Source organism: Ranitomeya imitator, chromosome 1, assembly GCF_032444005.1.
Source record: "Ranitomeya imitator isolate aRanImi1 chromosome 1, aRanImi1.pri, whole genome shotgun sequence".
Classification (NCBI taxonomy): Eukaryota; Metazoa; Chordata; class Amphibia; order Anura; family Dendrobatidae; genus Ranitomeya; species Ranitomeya imitator.
In genome coordinates, this window is record NC_091282.1 from 985,605,240 (window position 1) to 985,630,787 (window position 25,548).

The following is a 25,548-nucleotide window of genomic DNA, read 5'->3' on the forward strand; positions in this document are numbered from 1 at the left end:
TAATCTTTTTAATTTCCCAAGGGTAAAAAGAGAAAATGGACCTCAAAAGTTGTTGTCCAATTTATCCTGAGTACGCTGATACCCCACATGTGAGGGGGAACCACTTTTTGGGCGCATGGCAGGGCTCAGAAGGAAAGGAGCGCCGTTTGACTTTTTCAAGCTAAATTTGGCTGGAATTGAGATCGGACGCCATGTCGCGTTTGGCGACCCCCTGATGTGCCTAAACAGTGGAAACCCCCCACAAGTGACCCTATTTTGGAAACTAGACCCCCTAAGGAACTTATCTAGATGTGTCATGAGCACTTTTATCCCCCAAGTTATTCACGAAAGTTTATAACGCCCGGGCGTGAAAAAAAAAATTCCTATTTTTTCCACAAACATGATCGTTTAGTCCCCAATTTTTTATTTTCTCAAGGGTAAAAGGAGAAATTGGACCCCAAAAGTTGTTGTCCAATTTGTCCTGAGTACGCTGATACCCCATATGTGGGGGGGGACCACTGTGTGGGCGCATGGCAGGGCTCAGAAGGAAAGGAGCGCCGTTTGACTTTTTCAAGCTAAATTTGGCTGGAATTGAGATCGGACGCCATGTCGCGTTTGGCGACCCCCTGATGTGCCTAAACAGTGGAAACCCCCCACAAATGACCCCATTTTGGAAACTAGACCCCCTAAGGAACTTATCTAGATGTGTCATGAGCACTTTTATCCCCCAAGTGCTTCACGAAAGTTTATAACGCCCGGGCGTGAAAAAAAAAAATCCTATTTTTTCCACAAACATGATCGTTTAGTCCCCAATTTTTTATTTTCTCAAGGGTAAAAGGAGAAATTGGACCCCAAAAGTTGTTGTCCAATTTGTCCTGAGTACGCTGATACCCCATATGTGGGGGGGGACCACTGTTTGGGCGCATGGCAGGGCTCAGAAGGAAAGGAGCGCCGTTTGACTTTTTCAAGCTAAATTTGGCTGGAATTGAGATCGGACGCCATGTCGCGTTTGGCGACCCCCTGATGTGCCTAAACAGTGGAAACCCCCCACAAATGACCCCATTTTGGAAACTAGACCCCCTAAGGAACTTATCTAGATGTGTCATGAGCACTTTTATCCCCCAAGTGCTTCACGAAAGTTTATAACGCCCGGGCGTGAAAAAAAAAATTCCTATTTTTTCCACAAACATGATCGTTTAGTCCCCAATTTTTTATTTTCTCAAGGGTAAAAGGAGAAATTGGACCCCAAAAGTTGTTGTCCAATTTGTCCTGAGTACGCTGATACCCCATATGTGGGGGGGGACCACTGTGTGGGCGCATGGCAGGGCTCAGAAGGAAAGGAGCGCCGTTTGACTTTTTCAAGCTAAATTTGGCTGGAATTGAGATCGGACGCCATGTCGCGTTTGGCGACCCCCTGATGTGCCTAAACAGTGGAAACCCCCCACAAATGACCCCATTTTGGAAACTAGACCCCCTAAGGAACTTATCTAGATGTGTCATGAGCACTTTTATCCCCCAAGTGCTTCACGAAAGTTTATAACGCCCGGGCGTGAAAAAAAAAAATCCTATTTTTTCCACAAACATGATCGTTTAGTCCCCAATTTTTTATTTTCTCAAGGGTAAAAGGAGAAATTGGACCCCAAAAGTTGTTGTCCAATTTGTCCTGAGTACGCTGATACCCCATATGTGGGGGGGGACCACTGTTTGGGCGCATGGCAGGGCTCAGAAGGAAAGGAGCGCCGTTTGACTTTTTCAAGCTAAATTTGGCTGGAATTGAGATCGGACGCCATGTCGCGTTTGGCGACCCCCTTATGTGCCTAAACAGTGGAAACCCCCCACAAATGACCCCATTTTGGAAACTAGACCCCCTAAGGAACTTATCTAGATGTGTCATGAGCACTTTTATCCCCCAAGTGCTTCACGAAAGTTTATAACGCCCGGGCGTGAAAAAAAAAATTCCTATTTTTTCCACAAACATGATCGTTTAGTCCCCAATTTTTTATTTTCTCAAGGGTAAAAGGAGAAATTGGACCCCAAAAGTTGTTGTCCAATTTGTCCTGAGTACGCTGATACCCCATATGTGGGGGGGACCACTGTTTGGGCGCATGGCAGGGCTCAGAAGGAAAGGAGCGCCGTTTGACTTTTTCAAGCTAACTTTGGCTGGAATTGAGATCGGACGCCATGTCGCGTTTGGCGACCCCCTGATGTGCCTAAACAGTGGAAACCCCCCACAAGTGACCCCATTTTGGAAACTAGACCCCCTAAGGAACTTATCTAGATGTGTCATGAGCACTTTTATCCCCCAAGTGCTTCACGAAAGTTTATAACGCCCTGGCGTGAAAAAAAAAATTCCTATTTTTTTCCACAAACATGATCGTTTAGTCCCCAATTTTTTATTTTCTCAAGGGTAAAAGGAGAAATTGGACCCCAAAAGTTGTTGTCCAATTTGTCCTGAGTACGCTGATACCCCATATGTGGGGGGGGACCACTGTTTGGGCGCATGGCAGGGCTCAGAAGGAAAGGAGCGCCGTTTGACTTTTTCAAGCTAACTTTGGCTGGAATTGAGATCGGACGCCATGTCGCGTTTGGCGACCCCCTGATGTGCCTAAACAGTGGAAACCCCCCACAAGTGACCCCATTTTGGAAACTAGACCCCCTAAGGAACTTATCTAGATGTGTCATGAGCACTTTTATCCCCCAAGTGCTTCACGAAAGTTTATAACGCCCTGGCGTGAAAAAAAAAATTCCTATTTTTTTCCACAAACATGATCGTTTAGTCCCCAATTTTTTATTTTCTCAAGGGTAAAAGGAGAAATTGGACCCCAAAAGTTGTTGTCCAATTTGTCCTGAGTACGCTGATACCCCATATTTGGGGGGAACCACTGTTTGGGCGCATGGCAGGGCTCAGAAGGAAAGGAGCGCCGTTTGACTTTTTCAAGCTAACTTTGGCTGGAATTGAGATCGGACGCCATGTCGCGTTTGGAGAGCCCATGATGTGCCTAAACAGTGGAAACCCCCCACAAGTGACCCCATTTTGGAAACTAGACCCTCTAAGGAACTTATCTAGTTGTGTGGTGAGAATTTTGAACCCCCACGTGCTTCACTAAAGTATATAATGCCCAGGCGTGAAAATAAAAAATCCTATTTTTTCCTACAAAAATGATATTTTAGTCCCCAATTTTTAATTTTCCCAAGGGTACCAGGAGAAATTGGACCCCAAAAGTTGTTGTCCAATTTGTCCTGAGTACGCTGATACCCCATATGTGGGGAGGAACTACTGTTTGGGCACACGTTGGGGCTCGAAAGGGAAGTAGTGACGTTTTGGAATGCAGACTTTGATGGAATGTTCTGCTGGCATCATGTTCCATTTGCAGAGCCCCTGATGTGACTAAACAGTAGAAACCCCCCACAAGTGACCCCATTTTGGAAACTGTACCCCCTAAGGAACTTATCTAGTTGTGTGGTGAGAATTTTGAACCCCCACGTGCTTCACTAAACTTTATAATGCCCAGGTGTGAAAATAAAAAATCCTATTTTTTCCCACAAAAATGATATTTTAGTCCCCAATTTTTAATTTTCCCAAGGGTACCAGGAGAAATTGGACCCCCAAAGTTGTTGTCCAATTTGTCCTGAGTACGCTGATACCCCATATGTGGGGAGGAACTACTGTTTGGGCACACGTTGGGGCTCGAAAGGGAAGTAGTGACGTTTTGGAATGCAGACTTTGATGGAATGTTCTGCTGGCATCATGTTCCATTTGCAGAGCCCCTGATGTGACTAAACAGTAGAAACCCCCCACAAGTGACCCCATTTTGGAAACTGTACCCCCTAAGGAACTTATCTAGTTGTGTGGTGAGAAATTTGAACCCCCACGTGCTTCACTAAAGTTTATAATGCCCAGGCGTGAAAATAAAAAATCCTATTTTTTCCCACAAAAATGATATTTTAGTCCCCAATTTTTAATTTTCCCAAAGGTAACAGGAGAAATTGGACATCAAAAGTTGTTGTCCAAATTGTCCTGATTACGCTGGTACGCCATATGTGGGAAAAAACTGTTTAGGCACACGTTGGGGCTCGAAAGGGAAGTTGTGACGTTTTGGAATGCAGAAATTGTCTGCGGTCGTCATGTTCCGTTTGCAGAGCCCCTGATGTGCCTAAACAGTAAAAAAAACCCACAAGTGACATCATTTTGGAACCTAGACCCCCCCCAAGGAACTTATCTAGATGTGCCCCCTTTTTGGAACTAATGTACGCTTTCTTGTAAAGTAAATTAGTAGTGCATGGAGGTGTGGTACAATCTGAAGCAATCCTTCATACACAGGCCAGGTTTTTCGGGGCAGGTGTCGCATTGATAAATGGTGTCCTTGCGTATTCCCCTTTTGTAACACACTCGGCACCTTTTTTGCGGCTTACCTTTTCTGCCGGTTGGCGGGACCACCCCCGGAAAATGCTGGCCTGGTACGATACGAGCACCTTCAGTTCCGGAAGTACTGGGGCCCTCTCCTTCCGGAGTACCAAATATCAGGGCCTTAACCACTACCTCCTGGAACTGAAGGTACGACGTATCGGTGTGGCGTGCACATCGTAACAGCAGGAAAGCGTTGAGCATTGCCATTTGTACGATGTGGACGGCCAACTTTTTGTACCACACCTTGGCCTTTCTCAAAGCACTGTATGGTTGGAGGAGTTGATCAGAGAGATCAACCCCCCCCATGCTTTTGTTGTAGCCCAGTACACAGTCCGGTTTGCAGACCTGTGTAGAGGTACCCCGTACAGTGCTGAGGGCTCTGCCATCACCATGTATGGTGGTCAAGAGAAGGACATCCCTCTTGTCCTTGTACTTGACCACCAGCAGGTGGTCGCTACATTGGGCCTTGCTCTCACCTTTTCTGAGCATCTGCCGAAGTAGCGTCTTTGGGAGGCCTCTCTGATTTTTGCGCACAGTACCGCAGGCTGCGGTACCTCGCGCAGAGAGGGATTTGTAGAGTGGGATGCTGGTATAAAAGTTATCAGTATAGAGGTGATAACCTTTATCCAGCAGTGGGTGCACCAAATCCCACACGATCTTCCCACTCACTCCCAGGACAGGAGGACACTCAGGGGGTTCAATCCTGCTGTCCTTCCCTTCATACACTCTAAACCTGTGGATGTACCCTGAGGCACTCTCACACAGCTTGTAGAGTTTGATTCCGTACCTGGCCCTTTTGTTGGGCAGGTATTGACGGAATCCGAGCCGCCCCTTAAAATGGACCAAGGACTCATCCACGCAGATGTCCCTTTTGGGCACGTACACTTCAGAAAACTTTTTGTTGAAGTGTTCGATGACCGGCCGAACTTTGAACAGACGGTCAAAGTTGGGGTCATCTCGTGCGGGACACTGTGCATTATCGGAATAATGCAGGAATTTATGGATGGCCTCAAAACGTCTCCGAACCATGGCCATTCGGAATACTGGAGTGTTATATAAAACATCTACACTCCAATATTGCCGCATTTCTGGCTTCTTCACGATCCCCATGTGGAGGACCAGGCCCCAAAACTGCATCATTTCAACTGCGTCTACAGGAGACCAGTTGGAAAATGATGTACCGGGGTTTTGCTCCAAAAATTGACGAGCATACAAATTAGTTTGCTCCACCATGAGGTTAATAAAATCCTCAGAGAAAAAGACTTTGAAAAAGTCTGTTTCTGTGAGGCCCGTGGTGTCAAACTTGATTCCTGATTCTGCCACAAAATCAGGAATCAGTGGCTCGTAATTTTCGGGGGGCGAGGTCCATGTGGGTTCCGCAGTGGGGAGCGCTGGTTCAGGAGTGGTGGGGGCTGCCTCATCTTCTGTCCTGGGGCGTCTGCGTGGTGGTTCCGCAGGACCCGAGGAGGAAGAGGAGGAGGAGGAGGAAGAGGAGGAGGAGGAGGAAGAGGATGAAGAATCAGAAAAGTGAAGAAAAGTGGGATCCTCTCCCTCGCTATCAGTGTCGGAGGCAAGGAAAGCATATGCCTCCTCCAATGAATAGCGCTGTTGGGACGAGCGGGACATTTTTGTGTGAATATGGTGATTGGGTGCACTTTATTGATAACTGTATGTGTATGTGTGGGGGGATAGTGATTTGTGCAAACTTATCTGAAAAGAAAATGCTAAAAGGAGAAGAAAAACCTGTAAAAAAAAAAAAAAAAGGCAGGCACAAACTCTGATAAGAGAACTGCGTCACTTATCAAAGTTTGGCGGCTGCGGGATGTGTGTACGGAGGTTGCGCAAAAAGGCTGAAGGGAAAAAAGCGAGCGCGAGAGTTGATCGGTGAACTGCGTCACCAATCAACGCTCGGCGGCTGTTAAATGGGCGCACGGAAGGAGGTGCAAAGGGGGGTAAAAAGAGGGGGAAGGGAGATGGGGGTGGAAGTGGGGATTGGGCAGGGATCAGTGATCAAAACGTACGGTTGTAGTCAGGTGGCGCAAAAGGGGGGTGAAAAAAAAAAAAGGAAAACGGCAGGCACAAACTCTGATAAGTGAACTGCGTCACTTATCAAACTTTGGCGGCTGCGGAATGTGTGTACGGAGTTGGCGCAACGGGGGTGAGGGAAAAAAAGCGAGCGCGAGCGTTGATCGGTGAACTGCGTCACCAATCAACGTTCGGCGGCTGTTAAATGGGCGCACGGAAGGAGGTGCAAAGGGGGGTAAAAAGAGGGGGAAGGGAGATGGGGGTGGAAGTGGGGATTGGGCAGGGATCAGTGATCAAAACGTACGGTTGTAGTCAGGTGGCGCAAAAGGGGGGTGAAAAAAAAAAAAAGGGAAAACGGCAGGCACAAACTCTGATAAGTGAACTGCGTCACTTATCAAACTTCGGCGGCTGCGGAATGTGTGTACGGAGTTGGCGCAACGGGGGTGAGGGAAAAAAGCGAGCGCGAGCGTTGATCGGTGAACTACGTCACCAATCAACGTTCGGCGGCTGTTAAATGGGCGCACGGAAGGAGGTGCAAAGGGGGGTAAAAAGAGGGGGAAGGGAGATGGGGGTGGAAGTGGGGATTGGGCAGGGATCAGTGATCAAAACGTACGGTTGTAGTCAGGTGGCGCAAAAGGGGGGTGAAAAAAAAAAAAGGAAAACGGCAGGCACAAACTCTGATAAGTGAACTGCGTCACTTATCAAACTTTGGCGGCTGCGGAATGTGTGTACGGAGTTGGCGCAACGGGGGTGAGGGAAAAAAAGCGAGCGCGAGCGTTGATCGGTGAACTGCGTCACCAATCAACGTTCGGCGGCTGTTAAATGGGCGCACGGAAGGAGGTGCAAAGGGGGGTAAAAAGAGGGGGAAGGGAGATGGGGGTGGAAGTGGGGATTGGGCAGGGATCAGTGATCAAAACGTACGGTTGTAGTCAGGTGGCGCAAAAGGGGGGTGAAAAAAAAAAAAAGGGAAAACGGCAGGCACAAACTCTGATAAGTGAACTGCGTCACTTATCAAACTTCGGCGGCTGCGGAATGTGTGTACGGAGTTGGCGCAACGGGGGTGAGGGAAAAAAGCGAGCGCGAGCGTTGATCGGTGAACTACGTCACCAATCAACGTTCGGCGGCTGTTAAATGGGCGCACGGAAGGAGGTGCAAAGGGGGGTAAAAAGAGGGGGAAGGGAGATGGGGGTGGAAGTGGGGATTGGGCAGGGATCAGTGATCAAAACGTACGGTTGTAGTCAGGTGGCGCAAAAGGGGGGTGAAAAAAAAAAAAGGAAAACGGCAGGCACAAACTCTGATAAGTGAACTGCGTCACTTATCAAACTTTGGCGGCTGCGGAATGTGTGTACGGAGTTGGCGCAACGGGGGCGAGGGAAAAAAAGCGAGCGCGAGCGTTGATCGGTGAACTGCGTCACCAATCAACGCTCGGCGGCTACTAAATGTGCGCACGGAGGCGGCACAAATGGGGGTGGAGGGGGTAAAAAGAGGGGGAAGGGGGGATTGGGGTGGATGAACGGGGATTGGGGTGGATGAACGGGGATTGGGGTGGATGAACGGGGATTGGGCAGGGATCAGGGATAAAACTTACGTTTAGTTGTCTTCTTTCTTTAGCAGGGATTGTGGTGCTACAGGCTGCTGTGGCACCACAATACCCAGCACGGCAGGGAGATCCAGGCACAAAATCCAGCAGGGAGATCCAGCAGTATGACCGCTCTGTAGGAATCCTCAGCTAGAATGAGGACCCTGCAGAGCGGTCATACACAGGTCAGGCAGGTGACACAGACAGGTCACAGAGCGGTCATGCTGCTGCTGTGACCTGTCATTGGTGGGATCGACCATAACATCGATCCCACCAATCAGAGCTTTCCTGGTGACCTGGCTGTGACCTGCCTAGGATCGGATCTGTTCGCGCCATCCTAGGCAGGTCACAGCCAGGTCACCTGCAGGGCACAGAGCGGTCACAGAGTGATCGCCGCTGCGCCCTGTGATTGGCGCGATCGACGATGACATCGATCGCGCCAATCGGCTCCTGCAGGCCCTGCTGGGCCTGCACTGTGTCCTATCCTAGGATCGGTGCTATTAGAGCACCGATCCACGCAGGTTCCGGCAGGGCACAGCGCGGTAATACCGCGCGGTGCCCTGCGATTGGCGCGATCGATGCGATCGGCGATCGCGCCAATCCGGGCTGTTCTTGCCGGTGCCTGGCGTTGCCAGGCACCGGACCTAGGATCGAGTACATCGGTACTCGATCCTAGCCTGTGACCTCATTGTTTCAGCCGCTCCGATTGGCTGAAACAATGAGAATGGCTGTGATTGGCTGTTCAGAATTGAACAGCCAATCACAGCGATCGAGAGGGCGGGTGGGCGGCGACAATGCCCTGGATGCCGAGGCCATCTCCCCCCAGGTGAGATGGCGTCGGAATTTTAATGCGATCACCGCGACTTAAGTCGCGGTATCGCATTAAAGGGCAGGACGTACTATCCCGTCAAGGGTCAGATAGGCCCAGGGCACCTCGACGGGATAGTACGTCCAAGGTCACAGAGGGGTTAAGGTCCCCCCCCTTCCCCATTAATAATCGACTTTTTTTCCATGCCGCGCTCTCCATACATTCTTCTCTGAAAGCCTGAGCCTGTTTTGCTTTTTTTTTTGGCACCGCTACCTGTATTTCGCAATCAAGGGGCTTCCTTGGTAACTGCATCTGGCTGTTCCTTAAGATTTTTTCAGCACTGAAAGGAAGGAGGTGATGAAAAGGATCTCCTCAACTCGATGGTCTGGTTCCAGGGACTTGCTCCAGCTTGCCCTCCTCCTATACACTGCCTGGCTCTTGGCAGCCCTGTCTAAGGCATTACATAAGCATGTTTATTCTTATTCCCTACAGCTCTTCCTTCATTGTTAACATGAAAGTGAGAATTTCCTTAATAAAAACAAAGACAAAAATAATATCTTGATTAAGTTAGAAGCCCACTGCTATTGCACGAAAATAGACTTTAGCATTTGGTGCTTTCAAACATTCTGCACGTCGTCCTTTATACTGTTCTTCTCTTGTCATGCTAAGCTTAAAGAGGACAGTCGCGAATAAATGTGTAGATTTATGCAAATTAAAGTAGAAATGACCCACAGCAACTGACCCTTATACCCACGTATGCAGATACATTGCCCACGGCTTCCCTAACACAGCCTTCTATTAGCCCAGCTACATCTGGACCACATTTATGTCCCACTTGTTCCTACATCTCCTAGTCTTTGAAAAGGGTGCTTCGTTATTAAAAGGACAGTCATGACTTTAAGGAAATCTGTCAGCAGGTATTTGCTATAAAATCTAACATCAGCATGATGTTGGGACAGAGACCCTGATTCCAGCGATGTATGGTTTAGTTTATTGGGTGCAGCAGTTGGAATAGTATCACAGTATCACTAATTTGTTGAGCTGTGTATAATCCTGTCCGCACTACAGCTTGCTGTGTAAGTTGTATATTGACAGAAAGCATATAATCCTTCCTAAGGGTGTGGTTGGATCAGAAGGCATGAGACATCTAGTCCTGCAGTGATAATCTCCTGCTGATAAAATACCGAAAGAGCAAAACCAAGTCGACTAAACGATTCATTGCTGGAATCAGGCTCTCAGCCTCTGCATCATGCTTCTCTCACATTGCAGAGCAAAAAACTGGTGACAGATTTCCTTTTAGTGATGTGAGATATATATATATATATATATATATATATATATATAGATATATATATATATATATATATATATTGATTTATTTTAATATTCTCTTGGTTGAATAAAGAGCTAATTCAGTATAATAAGCATTAGGCCAGGGCCACATGGCCGTCAGTTCTCTGTTGCAAGAAAATCGGGTGATTATGTTAATCTTACTGTGCTGTGATTCTCTCGCATGAGAGAATCGTATCACAGGTGGAGAGAAGATGGAGAACTTAGTTTCTCCATCGTCTCCATTGTTTCTCCGTGCGTACATTGGACTGCACTTGGATGACATCCGACTGCAGTCCAATATTTCCCTCGCATGCATAGAATTGAATGGGTGGGTGCTATTCGATTGTTTTCTCATGCTGGACTAGCATAAAACATGGGACAGCACTCGGCCGTGTTACACACTGGTGTGAGCGATCCCTTACAAGTAGATACAATTCTGCTTCCTTAGAGTATTGGCAGTTGTAATTCGATTGTCGCTTCCAACAAATAATTTAAGGGCTCATTTAGACGTCCGTGAGTTTTCTTGAGTGCAAAGAAAAAATGGCGAATTTTCAGCAGTATTTTAGATCAAATTTTTGTCAGTGTTGGTCAGTTTTCACCATCTGTTTCGTTTTTTTTAGTTTGTTTTTGAGAAGTTTTCTAAAGCTTCTCTTATGAAAAAAAAGCATGAAAATTGGACAGCACACGTATGGCATCCAAGTTTTTTTTTTTGCAGTCCTACAGGATTCCATCTGTGACTTGGATCAAAACCTGACATGTCTCCAAAATTTGGCGCAGACCACGTGGTCTGCAAAAAAATACAAGAACATGTGAACGGCCTGATATACTATACTGGTTACGAGTTCTATCCGTAAAAAAATCCTCATACATAGAAAACTGGTCTGACTGTTCCCTTATTTAGACAAATATTTGCAATTTTGTGATAACACCAAACGATTCAAAACCTCATTCTAGAAATTGTGCAGAAGAACCTTTGAAAAAGTTATCCTTAAGTAACAGTGATTTCCTGTAATAATACACCTAGAATCTGAGGGTTGCTATTACCATCCCATCATAATGTCTTCACTGTAGGTTCCTTATGAATTATCTCAATTAGAGAATCTTTCAGATATAGAGGTGGGATCACATACATAAACTAGTTTAGCAGTGCAGTCCTTTGCTTCATAGACCTGTCTAATGCAATCAGGTGGGATTTTCCAAAAATCAAAACTTATTTCAAAACATCCATAAATTTCTAGCTGTGTTTTGCGATGTTATACAACCTTGTTCTCTGCCTAATCTATTGATATCTTGTCTTGGCCTGGATACTTTTAAGCATGGCTTCTGGTAAGTTCTTGGACTCTGAATTGCCTTCATAACACAGGAAAGTCCCCTACTGTTCCTTGACAGCTATACTGTAACTAATGGAGGTAGAATAGAGAGAGAGCTCAGAAGGAAGGGGGCTCGGTGACATAATAATCCAGAGACGTGACGGGTTTAGTATTCACCTAAAAATATATTATTTCGATAAAAGCAAACACACAAAAATGTTGCTTTGGCTCAGTATGGAGATGATACATTAAGGCATTTCGTACACAAGTCTTAATGAGGAGAGTGCAGGAATAGGATGTGCCGAATTCACTCAAAGGCTCATGCCACCTATTGAATACAGGGCATCTTATCCATGCAGTGTGCCTCCATGCGCCTTTCCAGTAACGTTCCTCCAATCAGAGACTGGAGTAAGAGATGCCGCCACTTTCCATAAATGTGATAGGCGGGCGTAGCCACACCTCTTCCTTCTCCCCCGCACCGCCTATTTTGGCAGAGCTGCTTGAAAATGGCATGAACATGCTAAAAGTCGCAACATTTTTGTTTAAGGGTATGTGCACACATTCAGTTTTTTTTGCGTTTTTTTTTCGTGATAAAAACGCATTAAAAACGCAGACATATGCATCCTATCATTTAGAATGCATTCTGCAATTTTTGTGCACATGATGCGTTTTTTTCCCGCGAAAAAAACGCATTGTGGTAAAAAAAAGCAGCATGTTCATTAATTGTGCGCGATTTTCGCATTTTTCCTGCTATTTAATGCATTGGGAAAAAACGCAAAAAAAAGCGCGAAAAAACACATGCGGATTTCTGGCAGAAATGTCCGGTTTTTGTCAGGAAATTTCTGCAAGAAATCCTGACGTGTGCACATACCCTAAAAGTATTTTAGACCGGTTTCCTGGCATGTTCTTATCATTAGCAGTCCTTTGCAACAAAAGTGGGCAACTCCTTCATGTAGCAGATTTTTACCGTTTCAGCCCATGGCTAGTGGAATCTCTCGATCATTAAAGTCTTTAAAAGCTACAAAATTTAAAAAAAATGAAAAAGATATTATTTAAAACTGAGACTACCCAGTCTTTTCAGAATGTTCTTGTCATTATACAACAATAATATGTGATTTTAGTGGCTTACTTATATATTGTGCCTGTATGATCCCTCACTGGTAATCTAATCAGCCGGTGCTAATATGATGGACAAGAAATGCAGAAAGAATACAGCAGCGCAACACAGATATTGTTACAGCCCGTAGAGTTTTCTCTCCAAAAAGAGGCAGATATTGTTGGATGAGAACCAATTTTTTTTTTTCTGTAATGTCATATTGAGGTTATCAAATAACATCTGTCCGAAATACCATAAGCTCTGTCATCCATCTGTTGCCGCAGTGGCATTTTCATTCAAGTCTCCAGATCTTCACTCTACTCCCCTCTTTGGTCCCTCCTGCAAACATCTGCCCTATCTCTGAAATTGTATGAAAAAAAATCAGGTGGAATGAAGTGGTTAGAAAAGCATCTATCAACACATGTGGAGCCTGCCAAGTCAAGTATTTGGGTTGGAAGTCATGCCTTCCCAACTGCTTGAAAACAGGAAGTATCTCTGTTAAGTGATGGATAGCCTTACTTTGCTGAGCGTTGGAAAAAGAAAAAAAAAGAGAAACCTCTTACATATGTGCTGCACAGTATAACGCCACACCGGTACCGTGATCTACCGTAATGCAATAACATTGACGTTGACTATTAGAGACTTGTTTGCCATAGCAAGTCGGGAATGCAAAAAAAGATTACAAAAGAATGATTTGAAATATTATGGAAGAGCTGTGACCAGCCTTACCTAGGGTACACTGAAAACCGAAGAACTTATGCTGATGTGTATGTATTGCAATATACAGCATTCTAAATGATGGGAGTACTCATGACCCCATTGAAGCCCATGCATTCTTGAGACATAGACACTTTGCAAAGAAAGTTGAAAAAAAAAGGTAAATATGACATATTAAAAGCAAGTTGGATCTGGCAGGAATCTGTAGCCTGATGGAGTTTTAAGAGATGAGCTCAGTTTCGATCACCACTTGTAATGCAAATGTAGGTGCTGAAGTCAGTTTCAGACCTGAAATAACCTTAGCTACAAGTTCTTGCAGAAATCAAGATGCCTCCTAAGAGGAAGCATTCCAAGATTCTGTTTTACTTTCAGAAGGCAGATGAGGCACACTGGCTTTCCTTACAAGCCTCTGCATGGACCTAGGGCTCAAGCAGTTCCAGTTCGTTGTTTCTGGATTGTGTTTTGGGCGGCTACACATTGAAAAGGCGACTATCTTGTAGGCTTAGGCCCCGATTCATCAAGACTGTCTGTCCTGATGAAGTTTGCGCTGAAGTGAGGTGTGTCAAATTGGTAAATAATGAATTTGGCGCATCTTTCAGCTGTGACAGACTAGTGTACTTTTTTGTCGTAATTTACTTCACCTTTGCAGTTTAAATTATGATGAATTTGTAGGGCGGGCTTGGCCATGCCCCTTCCCAACCAGGCTTCACCCACATTTCAAAAGGTTGGTGGAGCTGGCCCTGGACTGTAGCAAAAAAGCACAGAAGGCTGCACTTTTTTTGCGCAACTAATGATTGCGCAAAACTTTGGTGACATTTCAGGGCTTTTACCTAGAAATCTGCCATAAACTGCTTGCTTAATCTGCCCACTAGTGCCATTTACTAATATTAGCACACATGAGGAATGGAGCGGTTTCCTCTTACAGGCTACTCTCCCTCAATGTGAGCAAGTGTTGGGGGGCACATGATCATCATATAGGCGATTCCTTAGGGATCTCTTCAGCCTTGCTTCTAACATCAAGGACTTGACAGTATAACGTACATTCACCTATTAAATGTTTGCAGTGGTAGCTTCCACCAATAATATGATTGCTGTGGGTTTCACAGGTGACTAATAGTGATACTTTTAGGAAATGGGGTTGTCTTAACTGGACAAAATATTTGTAATTAATTCCACCGGGTTATCTGTAGACCAGCTAGTGATTATGTTGGCCTCTTAACCAAGTTTGAAGCATTGTCTAATGAGTAATTACCATCGGAAGCTCCAGTTTTAACGCCATCTCACCATAACAACCCCTCTGAAGTATGAAGACTACAATTTGTCTGATGCACACATCAAGAGCAATGCATTTTTGCTTGGCAGACACTGATAAGAAGAATCCAAGAAAAATGCTGAGGACATTTCTTAGAACAGGCTATATTAGCGTATAGTAATACTCAGTGCATTAGTAAGACATTCAATATTTCAACATTGAATCCCAAATGGGGCCAGTATTGTGTTTTTTTAGGAACATTAAGTCTCTGGAGTATGTGAGGATAGACTGAAATCAGATGCAATCATGTTCCAAGAGCAATTTTGGTAATTTATCTCCGTTACCTGCATAAGCTGAGAACTTGCTTTATGAAGACAATATGCAGACGGTATTTGTTTTCCCTAGAAAAGAGGCCCCAGGAAGGACAGCGAGCTGAACACAATCATGCTTTCTAGGGGATTAGAACTGCGGGGTCTGGATGTAGAGAGGTCTTGGAAGCAGAAAACACCAAATTCTCCGTGAATTGTGATGTTCAACTAATTAGAACCAGCTTATAGCTCTGCATTTTATCCTGATGTCCATCTTTCTGTATATTGGGGTAGTTTATTCTCATTATTTAATTGTGCATTAGCTATTACAAGAAAATCTCTTGTGAAAAATGAAATATTCATATTAAGTGAATGTTTGGGCAATATTGTGAAGTTTTTGTGCGCTTTTCTATTTATTCCAAGTCACAAAGTCTTTCTTCTTCACGTTCCTTGATGTATGTGTGATAGATACATGGCTATAATAACAGTGGCAATCTACTGGGGCTAGTGAGGAGCGAGTGTGCTCGTTACTCCAGATTTCCGAGCATGCTCGTAGATTGTTTGTGTCCCACAGCTGCATGATTTGCTGCTGCTAGACAACCTGAATACATGCAGGGATTACCTGTTTGTTAGGGAATTCCCACATGTATTCAGGCTGTCTAGAAGCCGCAAATTATGCAGCTGCAGGGATTCAAACATAATATACAAGCACGCCCAAGATACTTGGAGTACACCCGAGCATGCTCGGAAAACCTGAGTAACAGGCACACTTGCTCATCACTAATTGGGACTGATGGTAATTATCTGAGAAAACGGAAAATGTTAATATAATAATTGTTTTACTACTTACATACTTAGTTAAATGGGCATTCTGGGACTAACATATTGATGACCCATCTTTAGATTAGGTTATCAATATTACATTGGAGAAAGTCTGTAACCTGGAACTGTACATTGTTTGTAGGTGATAAGGTGCAGTACCCAGGTGTGGCCACAAGGCCATGTACAGAGCTGTGCTGATCCATTTTCATGGATTGTTTACATCTGGCCGATGCTGACGCAGACAACCACTGATTGCTTGGGGTGCCAAACACTCATAGTGCTGACATTGATAACCTGTCCTACTGGATAAGTCCTTAATATGATAATCAGGGACAACCCTTGTAAGGACAGGATCATATTTTCTATTACTACTTTTATCTTGTGCTGCTGATGATTCCGTAAAGAATATTTAAGGGTGTTGGGTGATGTTATAGATGTAGTGATTAATACGTAAAATGTACCCTTCAATGGCAGTATGTAAATGTATGATGGAATGAGAAATTACCGTAATTGGATCTGAGCCTTTTGTTGGCTGCGCACGTAGGAAAAACTTCCCAATGTATACCTTTGGCGAAAAAGCTCTGGCCCATAGGGTCCATTGTAACAAAAAGTTTACTGTATAAAATAGTTTTTTCTCGCTAATCATCTGTATGGGAAAGAACAGTCTGTTACGCTTTTCAATACAGTTGAAGAGGAAAAATACTAACGTGTACCACCTTCATAGATGTCAAAAGGACACCTGTGGCCTGTATCCGGTAAATAGGCCCTATGGAGGCATTTACCAAATACTGTACATCCAAAGCTTTTCCAAGCATAAACACTAAATGTAGGGCTTTAACGCAGTGTGTAAAGAGTCGTATGTGTTATGTTTTGTCCATTTGTATTCAGTGAGATATTTAAAAGTGGGAAATATGTAGACAATCTCATTATACGTGGAGCCTATTCCCTGGAAAACAATCCAGGAAAGAGAGGCCTCCGTGATGATATTATCAACTTTTCAAAAACCATCTGTGGGATATTTAAATTCATCGGACACTCAAAATGGATTACTGTAGCTATGCACAAGGGGATAGGGTTAATGTAATAGACAGATGTGTGAGAGCCCAGCAGATAGCTGGGGGATTTCCCTTTTACTTAACACAATCTTCTGTCTACATCTGGCCAATAGAGGCTTGTTAGTGCTCAACCACTTGGCAAAGACTTGGTTTCCATTGTGGCTAAACATCACTCTCACAAACTAACAAATGGCAGATGCTTTTGACTAGTGAAGCCCTAGGGTTCAATCTCGTCAAAGAATTAGTTTCTATCAGTGTAACATAAAGCCACAAGTAGTTTTGTTGAATTGTATTGGCATAAAGTAAGTGTTGTGGTTATTCTTCTACTTAGGGAAAATATTTTATGTGTTTTAAGGGTGATTTTACAAAATTTTGAATTACTTGCAATTTTTCTTAGCCATGCAATCAAAATTTATATTTGAGATTACATTGTAGAATAAAACACACGGTCTGGATTTTTCAGTGATGCAATACGTAGAATAAGCAAGGTTTGGCTGATTATCTGTATTGCAACTTTTTTGTTAATACTTTATGCCGTATTTTGCTTCTTGAGAAGAGATTGGGGAGACAAACATGCGCAATAGGGCGTTATCCATGTAATAGCGTTGTTTGTTGATGCGGCAGTGCCCTCCTGGTATTGTGAGAAAGAACAATACTGTAAATGTGGCTGCTGCTTCTCCGCAGGTTGAAGGGTCTAACTTAGAAATCAATAGTAGGAGATGCTTGTGTGCTGCACTGCCATTCGGTATGAATTAAGAAATATCCAAGGAGTCCAAGGTATTGTAAAATAGTTGCGGTTTTAATCTCACATTGTTTCGAAGTATCCAAAACTACTTCATCAAGAGAAATCAGACAAAGTAACTTTCTGTGGTTTCTCTTGATGAAGTAGTTTTGGATACATTGAAACATGTTGAGGTTATAACTGCAATTATTTTGCAATACCTCAGACTCCATGAATATTTCTTAATTCATACCGACCAACAGTGCAACACACCCGCATCTGCTACTATTGCTTTTGTGCTTTATGTCACTATAGAAAGGTCTCACATGGCTATAAAGCATGGACTGTGCTCGGATCACAATAATCGGCTTCACCACCTGGTTTTCTGACCCTAGTTGACTGCATGATAGGCATATATAAGGACTTTTTCTCAGGAGAGCCTGTGAATGGGCTGGGTATTGCAATAGGAGCACTATCAGTGTTTAAAAGATGTGTGAAACCGTCTTTAGAGAGTTTACTAATTTGTTGATGGAGTAGCAACAGGATACACCGTATTGATAAGTCTAGTAACTCTAGTTGAAGCGTAAGGTGTAAAGGTGAGGTGTAAGGTAAGGTTGAGGTGTAAATTTATTCTTTAAGGGGTTGTAAAGAACTATGAATAAAGGGTCTGGCGTTCTCACGCCAGTCCATGAGCTGTTGTTGTTCAAGACAATAAAATTAAACAAGGATACGCTGCAAAACTAAACATTGCTCTTGGACATACAAAAATAGAAATTATCATGGAGAATTTTCATCAAAAAGTTATAATGATATTGCCCCGATTTTCTTCTTTAGGAATTAGGTTTTTTATGTTTTTAAAGGAATTGTCTTAGGTTACGTGAACATGATCTCACCATTGTAGGACCCATCGCATTGTGCAGACCTGAAGAGTGGGACCCAATTCCAGTGTATCCTAATCTAATAACATTATATAACTGGACCATGTGACTAATCTATGCAGAATTGTTAATCCTGTAGTTTACACTGTTTATAATAAACTGTTATTGTGTATGTGCTGGAACTTTGTGTTTGCAAAATGTGGACTGATGGAAATGAAGGAAGAAAACAATTTTTGGAGGTTGGCATGTCAGAGGTGCTCACTTCCAGAATCGGTGCCATGTTTAAGTAAGGGTACATAGAGTACAGAATGAGTAAGTGATGAGGTCACTTCTGCTGAGCTAAGTACACAAGAATGGCTTTTACCTGCTTGAATACCATCTTTTAGTCTAAGACGCCTTTGTTCTTTATGTTCAACAATATTACATATGTGATGTCAGAAACAGAGAAAGGATATATATTTGCATGCCAGCAACCCCCAAGGGCATCTTCATTCACCTCTGAGAAGAAAATCTGTTAGATGAGCCTGACAAAAGAACCCAGAAAAGTTTTGCTATGTTTTACGACGTAGAAAATCAGTTCAAAGGCGGATGGCTGACTTCAGCCTGCATATGAAGGGCCCTCTGTGAAAGGGAGTGCAAACTGTTTGTATTAATACCAGCAGAGTGAATCTTACTGAAACCCGAGACAGCAGCCTCTCAGACCTGTCAGAACATATTCCGAATTTTAGCAGAGCAGAAATATGTAGGTGTCCCTGGTAATGAGAACACTCCGAGGATGCTCTGATTTCAGTCTTGGCCAATGCAAACGAGTGATGGAAAGAGTCAGGAGCAAGGACAAACATCTTTAGTTGCTTGGTGCATTCATGTTATTTATTGCACAGTTAAAAAGAGTTATAAAAGGTCAAAGGCAATAGTTTCCAGCACAACAGCCTTTATAAAGACTCATCAGGAAGGGTGTTAGCTTTATTGGTGCGTTACAGGAAGGAAGGCTCTTTCCTTCCATTTTTCTGCATGACTTTCACTGACATGATGAAGGTGGGAAACTCTTATTGGCCACCAGCCCAAGGCAAGCATGCAATATTTTTGATTGATGGGAACTTATACTACCCATGGGGGCACCTGGAACACAACTGTAGCTTTTTTACTTCCAAAAAGTGAATCTGATTTGCTTGTTCAGGGTCACGCATCAACGCATACTTCAGAATTAAGCTTAGTAGTAAATATCCTACATGATCTGACAAATTTGTGAAGAGCCGCCAGCTTATAGTTTATTACATCAGCCTGTGATATTCAACAGGAGAGCAGGCAACAGACCCAGGGTCTCCGTAAGAGAGTGGTCTTTGGACAATCTGAAATGGTCTCTTCTTTGGTAGTATTGAGTTTGCTGGATATTTTGGATAAAGTTTGCTGGATAATTTCTTAGCGTTAGATCCCCATAAATGTATTTTGTGCATTCTGACCATTTGTGTATGACTAGTACAGCCTGTGTATGCTATAGACCAGTGTTTCTCAGCTCCAGTCCTCAAGACCCCACAACAGGTCATGTTTTCAGGATTTCCTTAGTATTGCATAGGGATGGAATTAATGCTTGAGCAGGTGATGAAATTATCACCTGTGCAATACTAAGGAAATCCTGAAAATATGACCTGTTGTGGGGTCTTGAGGACTGGAGTTGATAAACACTGCTATAGACCATAATGGTGTAATCCCAATGGCTCGAATTGGAATGTCCAACGATAACTCATCATTTCCATGAGAGCAGCTGTAACATAGTAACATAGTAACATAGTTAGTAAGGCCGAAAAAAGACATTTGTCCATCCAGTTCAGCCTATATTCCATCATAATAAATCCCCAGATCTACGTCCTTCTACAGAACCTAATAATTGTATGATACAATATTGTTCTGCTCCAGGAAGACATCCAGGCCTCTCTTGAACCCCTCGACTGAGTTCGCCATCACCACCTCCTCAGGCAAGCAATTCCAGATTCTCACTGCCCTAACAGTAAAGAATCCTCTTCTATGTTGGTGGAAAAACCTTCTCTCCTCCAGACGCAAAGAATGCCCCCTTGTGCCCGTCACCTTCCTTGGTATAAACAGATCCTCAGCGAGATATTTGTATTGTCCCCTTATATACTTATGAGGTCAGAGAGATCATAGAATGCATGATCAGAGAGATCATAGAACGTAAGAGATCATAGAATGCATATCCAGTGATCTAGTGCTCCTCATAGCTCACCATCTCACTTGGCATTTATCCAAAGTCTGATTGCTGGGGTATTTTACTGAGTCAAACACATGGGCAATATATAATTTTTAAAATGTATTTTTTAGTGTTTTTCCCCCATTGACTTGGAACTCTACTGGCTTATTTAAATATCATGCCCTTGGTTAGAAAGCAGTGTCAACTCTGAGCATGGTTATGTCTGATATTGCTTCTCAGCACCATTCTTTTGTGTGGGAATGCGCAGTGAACTGCAATATGTGGCTCAGGCAATAGACAGATATGACATAACACATCTTTCTTCTAATCCTGGAGAAAATTATTCAAAAGCTTGTCCAGTAAATACATTTTTTTTTTTTTAGAAAAGTCACAATGGTATGAAAGCACCACCCAAAACAACTGATTCTCCCAAATCCATCGCTACTTCCATCCCAACACTTACTGGGTCCCCACTAGTATTTACTGCCTGGTGCCAGTCACTGGCTGAAGTGGGGTACTACTGCGGCAAGTGATTGGCTGAATAATCACGTGTCAAGGAAAACGTCAGTGCATAGGTGAAGAATCAGCAAGAATAATATTGCTTATTTGGCCATCCTGACCATTTAAAAAAATAAATAATTGAGGGCGTGTCATCCACTTAACATTTTAATGTTAAAGTGATATATAGTATTAAAGCAGCACTCAAGTTATTTTTATTATTATTTTAATGCTGGAGTGGTGTCAGCCACCATTTTCATCTGTTATCGGCGCCGCTCTGGTCAGTCTTCTGCAGATTGTGACCTGCCGGATCGCTCCAGTGTTTGCTGCGTGATCTGGAAGTCACTTCTCAATGTAAGTCTATGAGAGCCAGAAAAAGGCCAGAACGAGGCCCTCATATACTTACACTGAGAGCTTGTGACCATTACCTCTGGATTATGGTCAGTCAGGCTGGTTTCACATTGGCGTTTTTTGCCGCTGTGTTTTGCTCAAAAAAAGCATGCGTTTTTTTTCCTATATTTAACATTAAAACGCATGCGTTTTTTTGCATGCGTTTTGCCCCTTTTTGCAGCCGCATGCGTCTTTTCTATGCATGCGTTGTGTTGCAGAAATGCAACGTGTATTAATTTTTAGCGGCGTTTTTTTGCGGCAAAAAAACCTATTGCTGTCTATGTAAACGCATGCGTTTTTAAGCACATGCGTTTGGTTGCGTTAAAAACGCATGCGTTTTTATAGAAAAAAAAACAGAAAACACACTGATATGCCACCCCCCACCATAAAGGTGATAAAGGGATTCTAACCCTAAAGGGATCCTAACCCTACCCCTAACCCTAACCATAGGGATCCTAACCCTACCCCTAACCCTAAGGGTTAGGGTTAGGATCCCTTTAGGGGTAGGGTTAGGATCCCTAGGGTTAGGGTTAGGATCCCTTTAGGGTTAGGATCCCTACCCCTAACCCTAGCTATTTCTGTTTATAGTGGGTTTTTTACTTGATTTTGATGATTGGCAGCTGTCACACACTTCCCATCATGCGTTTAAAAAACGCAAACGCATGAAAAAACGCGTCAAAACGCCGCGTATTTTTCACCACATGCAAAAACGCATGTGTCTAAAAAAACGCAGCGTTTGCACGCGTTTACATGCGTTTTTTCACCATGCGTTTTTTTTAACGCATGCGTTTTAAAACGCAAGTGTGAAACCAGCCTCAGAACTTGCAGTCACAAGATGGTGGTGAAGGATCAGAGCGGCGCTGGTAAGAGCTGAAGACAGAGTCTACTATGTATAATGTTAGAGTTAAGAAATAGTGATGAGCGAATATACTCGTTACTCGAGATTTCCCGAGCACGCTCGGGGGTCCTCCGAGTATTTTTTTAGTGCTTGGATTTTTTTGGTTTTTTTGCCGCAGCTGAATGATTTACATCTATTAGCCAGCATAAGTACATGTGGGGGTTGCCTGGTTCCTAGGGAATCCCCACATGTACTTATGCTGGCTAACAGATGTAAATCATTCAGCTGCGGCAAGTAAAACTAAATTTCCGAGCACTAAAAAATACTCGGAGGACCCCCGAGCGTGATCGGGAAATTTCGAGTAACGAGTATATTCGCTCATCATCACTATTAAGGAACTCACATTAGTAGCACCACTCCAGCGCTGAAATAAAAAGAAATGTTGGAGTGGTGCTTTAAAATACTCTTGAAATAGTTGGGAATGAATACGTTCTGTACATCTTTGTCAAATTTGTGACGCTTTACCTAGTGTTACCTGGCACTGATCAGCTATATGGCAGTAGTTTCATAACCAACTACATAGAATCCACAATTGGTTTAAATTGTAGGAGGCAATGTGGTAAGACATGGCCTATATGTAGCGAGAGCAAAATTACAATCTATTATGCTGATGGTTAGATCAAAGTTGCTGGACTTAATTTTGAAATAATGTGTCCAGCTTTATTAATTTATCATGCAGTGACGTCAGTCTTCATCTCTCTCCATTACATCTCGGCAGTGTATAGTAGTGATTCTAAATCAGCCGCAGAGATTGTGCTCTCATGGTCATTTATATCTAGACCATTCTCACTAGTTGTTTTTTTTATTTTTAGATACAATTTGCGCCTGGACAACAAACAAAAAGTTGTGTATATACTGGTCTAAAAATGTACTAAGGAAGAATTCCGTCGTGGATATAAGAAGATTAATTTCACATTTTCTCCTCTTTCAGGCTCTTATGCGTCCAGGACGTATTGACAGAATCATTTTTGTGCCATTGCCGGATGCAGCCACACGGCGGGAAATCTTTAGGCTTCATTTCCAGAAAATGCCTATTGATAATGAGGTCAATCTAGATCGTCTTGTGTTACAAACTGAGAAGTATTCGGGAGCAGAGGTAAGCATGGACAGATTGGAGTAATTATACTCACAATCAACAAAGATTTACATGTTCCTTGTGGAGCATAATTTCAAGTTTATATTTCAAGCTAATGAGGGACTTTGTAAATAGGTTTCCTTACTTGCCTTGTACTTAACCTGAGAGCACTTCATATGATTCTCATCCGGAGCCTTATTTGGAATGGCGGAAAAGTAATTGGGTAATGGAGTGGTTATTAAACTACACAGTGTTAGATGCACCCTATTTCTTGTAACCTAGAAGAACAAGATGGCACCTGGCTTCCAGCTTAGGATATCTGGTAGCTAATTTTTTCTTTTAACAATAGCTGCTCAAAAGACTGGACATGGGCTAACTTTGAGCAACAAAAAGAACGAATAGATGGAGTTACAGACACTTTAAGGGGGTGCTTTGTAGGGTCAGGAATGAAATGTTCACCAAAAATGTGGTGCTTTGGTTTGTTTCTTTTTTTTCTAAGCTTGGATTACAATTCTTCACTCATATTTGTGGGTTTAAGAGAAGGCCGGATGTTGGATGCTAGTGGTACCCAAAGGTTTACCTTTCTAGTGTTGACACACTTGCTATTCTGCAGGCTCCCAAAAGATTGTCTTTAGGTGTGTGTGTCATACCAAGGGCAGTTACTTGCTCAGTTAGGCAAGGCCAATGAGATTTTGCATCATTACTAGTGATGAGCGAATATACTCGTTACTAGAGATTTCCCGAGCATGCTCGGGGGTCCTCGGAGTATTTTTTAGTGCTCAGAGTTTGTTTTTCTTGCCGCAGCTGAATGATTTACATCTGATAGCCAGCATAAGTACATGTGGGGGTTATAATCATCTTTATTTATATAGCGCCAACATATTCCGCAGCGCTTTACAGTTTAACAGTTTCAAACATAACAGTCATAAGTAACAACGTTAACAAGACAATAATTAAAGCAACATAAGATGACCCTGCTCGTGGGAGCTTATAATCTACAATGAGGTGGGGGAGATACAAAGCACAGGTGTGTATTTACAATGATGTATTTACAATGATGGTCCAGCCATCTTCAGGGGGTGGGGGATAGATGGAGATAGTGAATGGGCTACACACACACAAACATAAAATGACTTTGATTAGTGAACGTGGTAGGCCGCTCTGGACAAATGTGTTTTGAGCGAGCGCCTAAAACTATGCAAATTGTGGCTGGTCCTAATATCTTGGGGTAGAGCATTCCAGAGGATTTGCGCAGCACGGGAGAAGTCTTGGAGTCGGGAGTGGAAGGTACGGATTAGTGCAGAGGTTAGTCGAAAGTCATTTGCAGAGCGCAGCAGTCGGTTAGGCCAATAGACAGAAATGAGGGAGGAGATGTAAGGGAGTGCCGCACTGTGGAGAGCTTTGTGGGTGAGAACAAGTACTTTGAATTGTATCCTGTAATGAATGGGCAGCCAGTGTAACAACTGACGAAGAGCGGACGCGTCCGAGTAATGATTAGCCAGACGGACGACCCTGGCTGCTGCATTAAGGATGGACTGGAGAGGGGAAAGTCGAGTGAGAGAGAGGCCAATTAATAGAGCGTTACAGTTGTCCAGGCGGGAGTGGATCAGGGCGCCAGTGAGGGTTTTTGTTGTTTCCATGGTGAGAAAAGGGCGGATTCTAGATATGTTCTTTAGGTGTAAGCAGCACGAGTGGGCAAGAGATTGTATATGGGAGGTGATGGAGATATCGGAGTCAAACATAACACCCAGACAGCGCGCCTGCTGCCGGGGTGTTATGGTGCCACCCACGGAGAGGGAAATGTCAGATTTAGGGAGGTTAGTAGATGGAGGGAGCAGAAGAAGTTCAGTTTTGGAGAGGTTGAGTTTCAGATAGAGAGCAGACATGATGTTGGAGACTGCAGACAGACAGTCAGTGGCGTTCTGTAGTACAGCGGGGGTAAGGTCAGAGGATGATGTGTATAGTTGTGTGTCATCAGCATAAAGATGGTACTGAAAGCCAAATCTGCTGATGGTCTGTCCAGTTGGGGCCGTGTAGAGAGAGAAGAGAAGGGGGCCAAGGACTGAGCCCTGAGGTACCCCAACAGTGAGAGGAAGAGGAGATGAACTGGAGCCAGAGAACAGAACACTGAAGGAGCGGTCAGAAAGATAGGAGGAGAACCAGGAGAGAGCAGTGTCCTTAATGCCTAGTGACT

General features: G+C 43.7%; 1 protein-coding gene across 1 annotated transcript in view; it reads left to right on the top strand.

The window, feature by feature from the left end:
* The window catches only part of AFG2A (AFG2 AAA ATPase homolog A), a 725,380-nt gene that overhangs the window by 598,268 nt on the left and 101,564 nt on the right, over positions 1-25,548 (top strand). Inside the window, exon 15 of the mRNA XM_069743912.1 lies at positions 23,211-23,375. Coding sequence (XP_069600013.1) covers positions 23,211-23,375 — 165 coding nt within the window. The remainder of the gene's footprint in view (positions 1-23,210; positions 23,376-25,548) is intronic.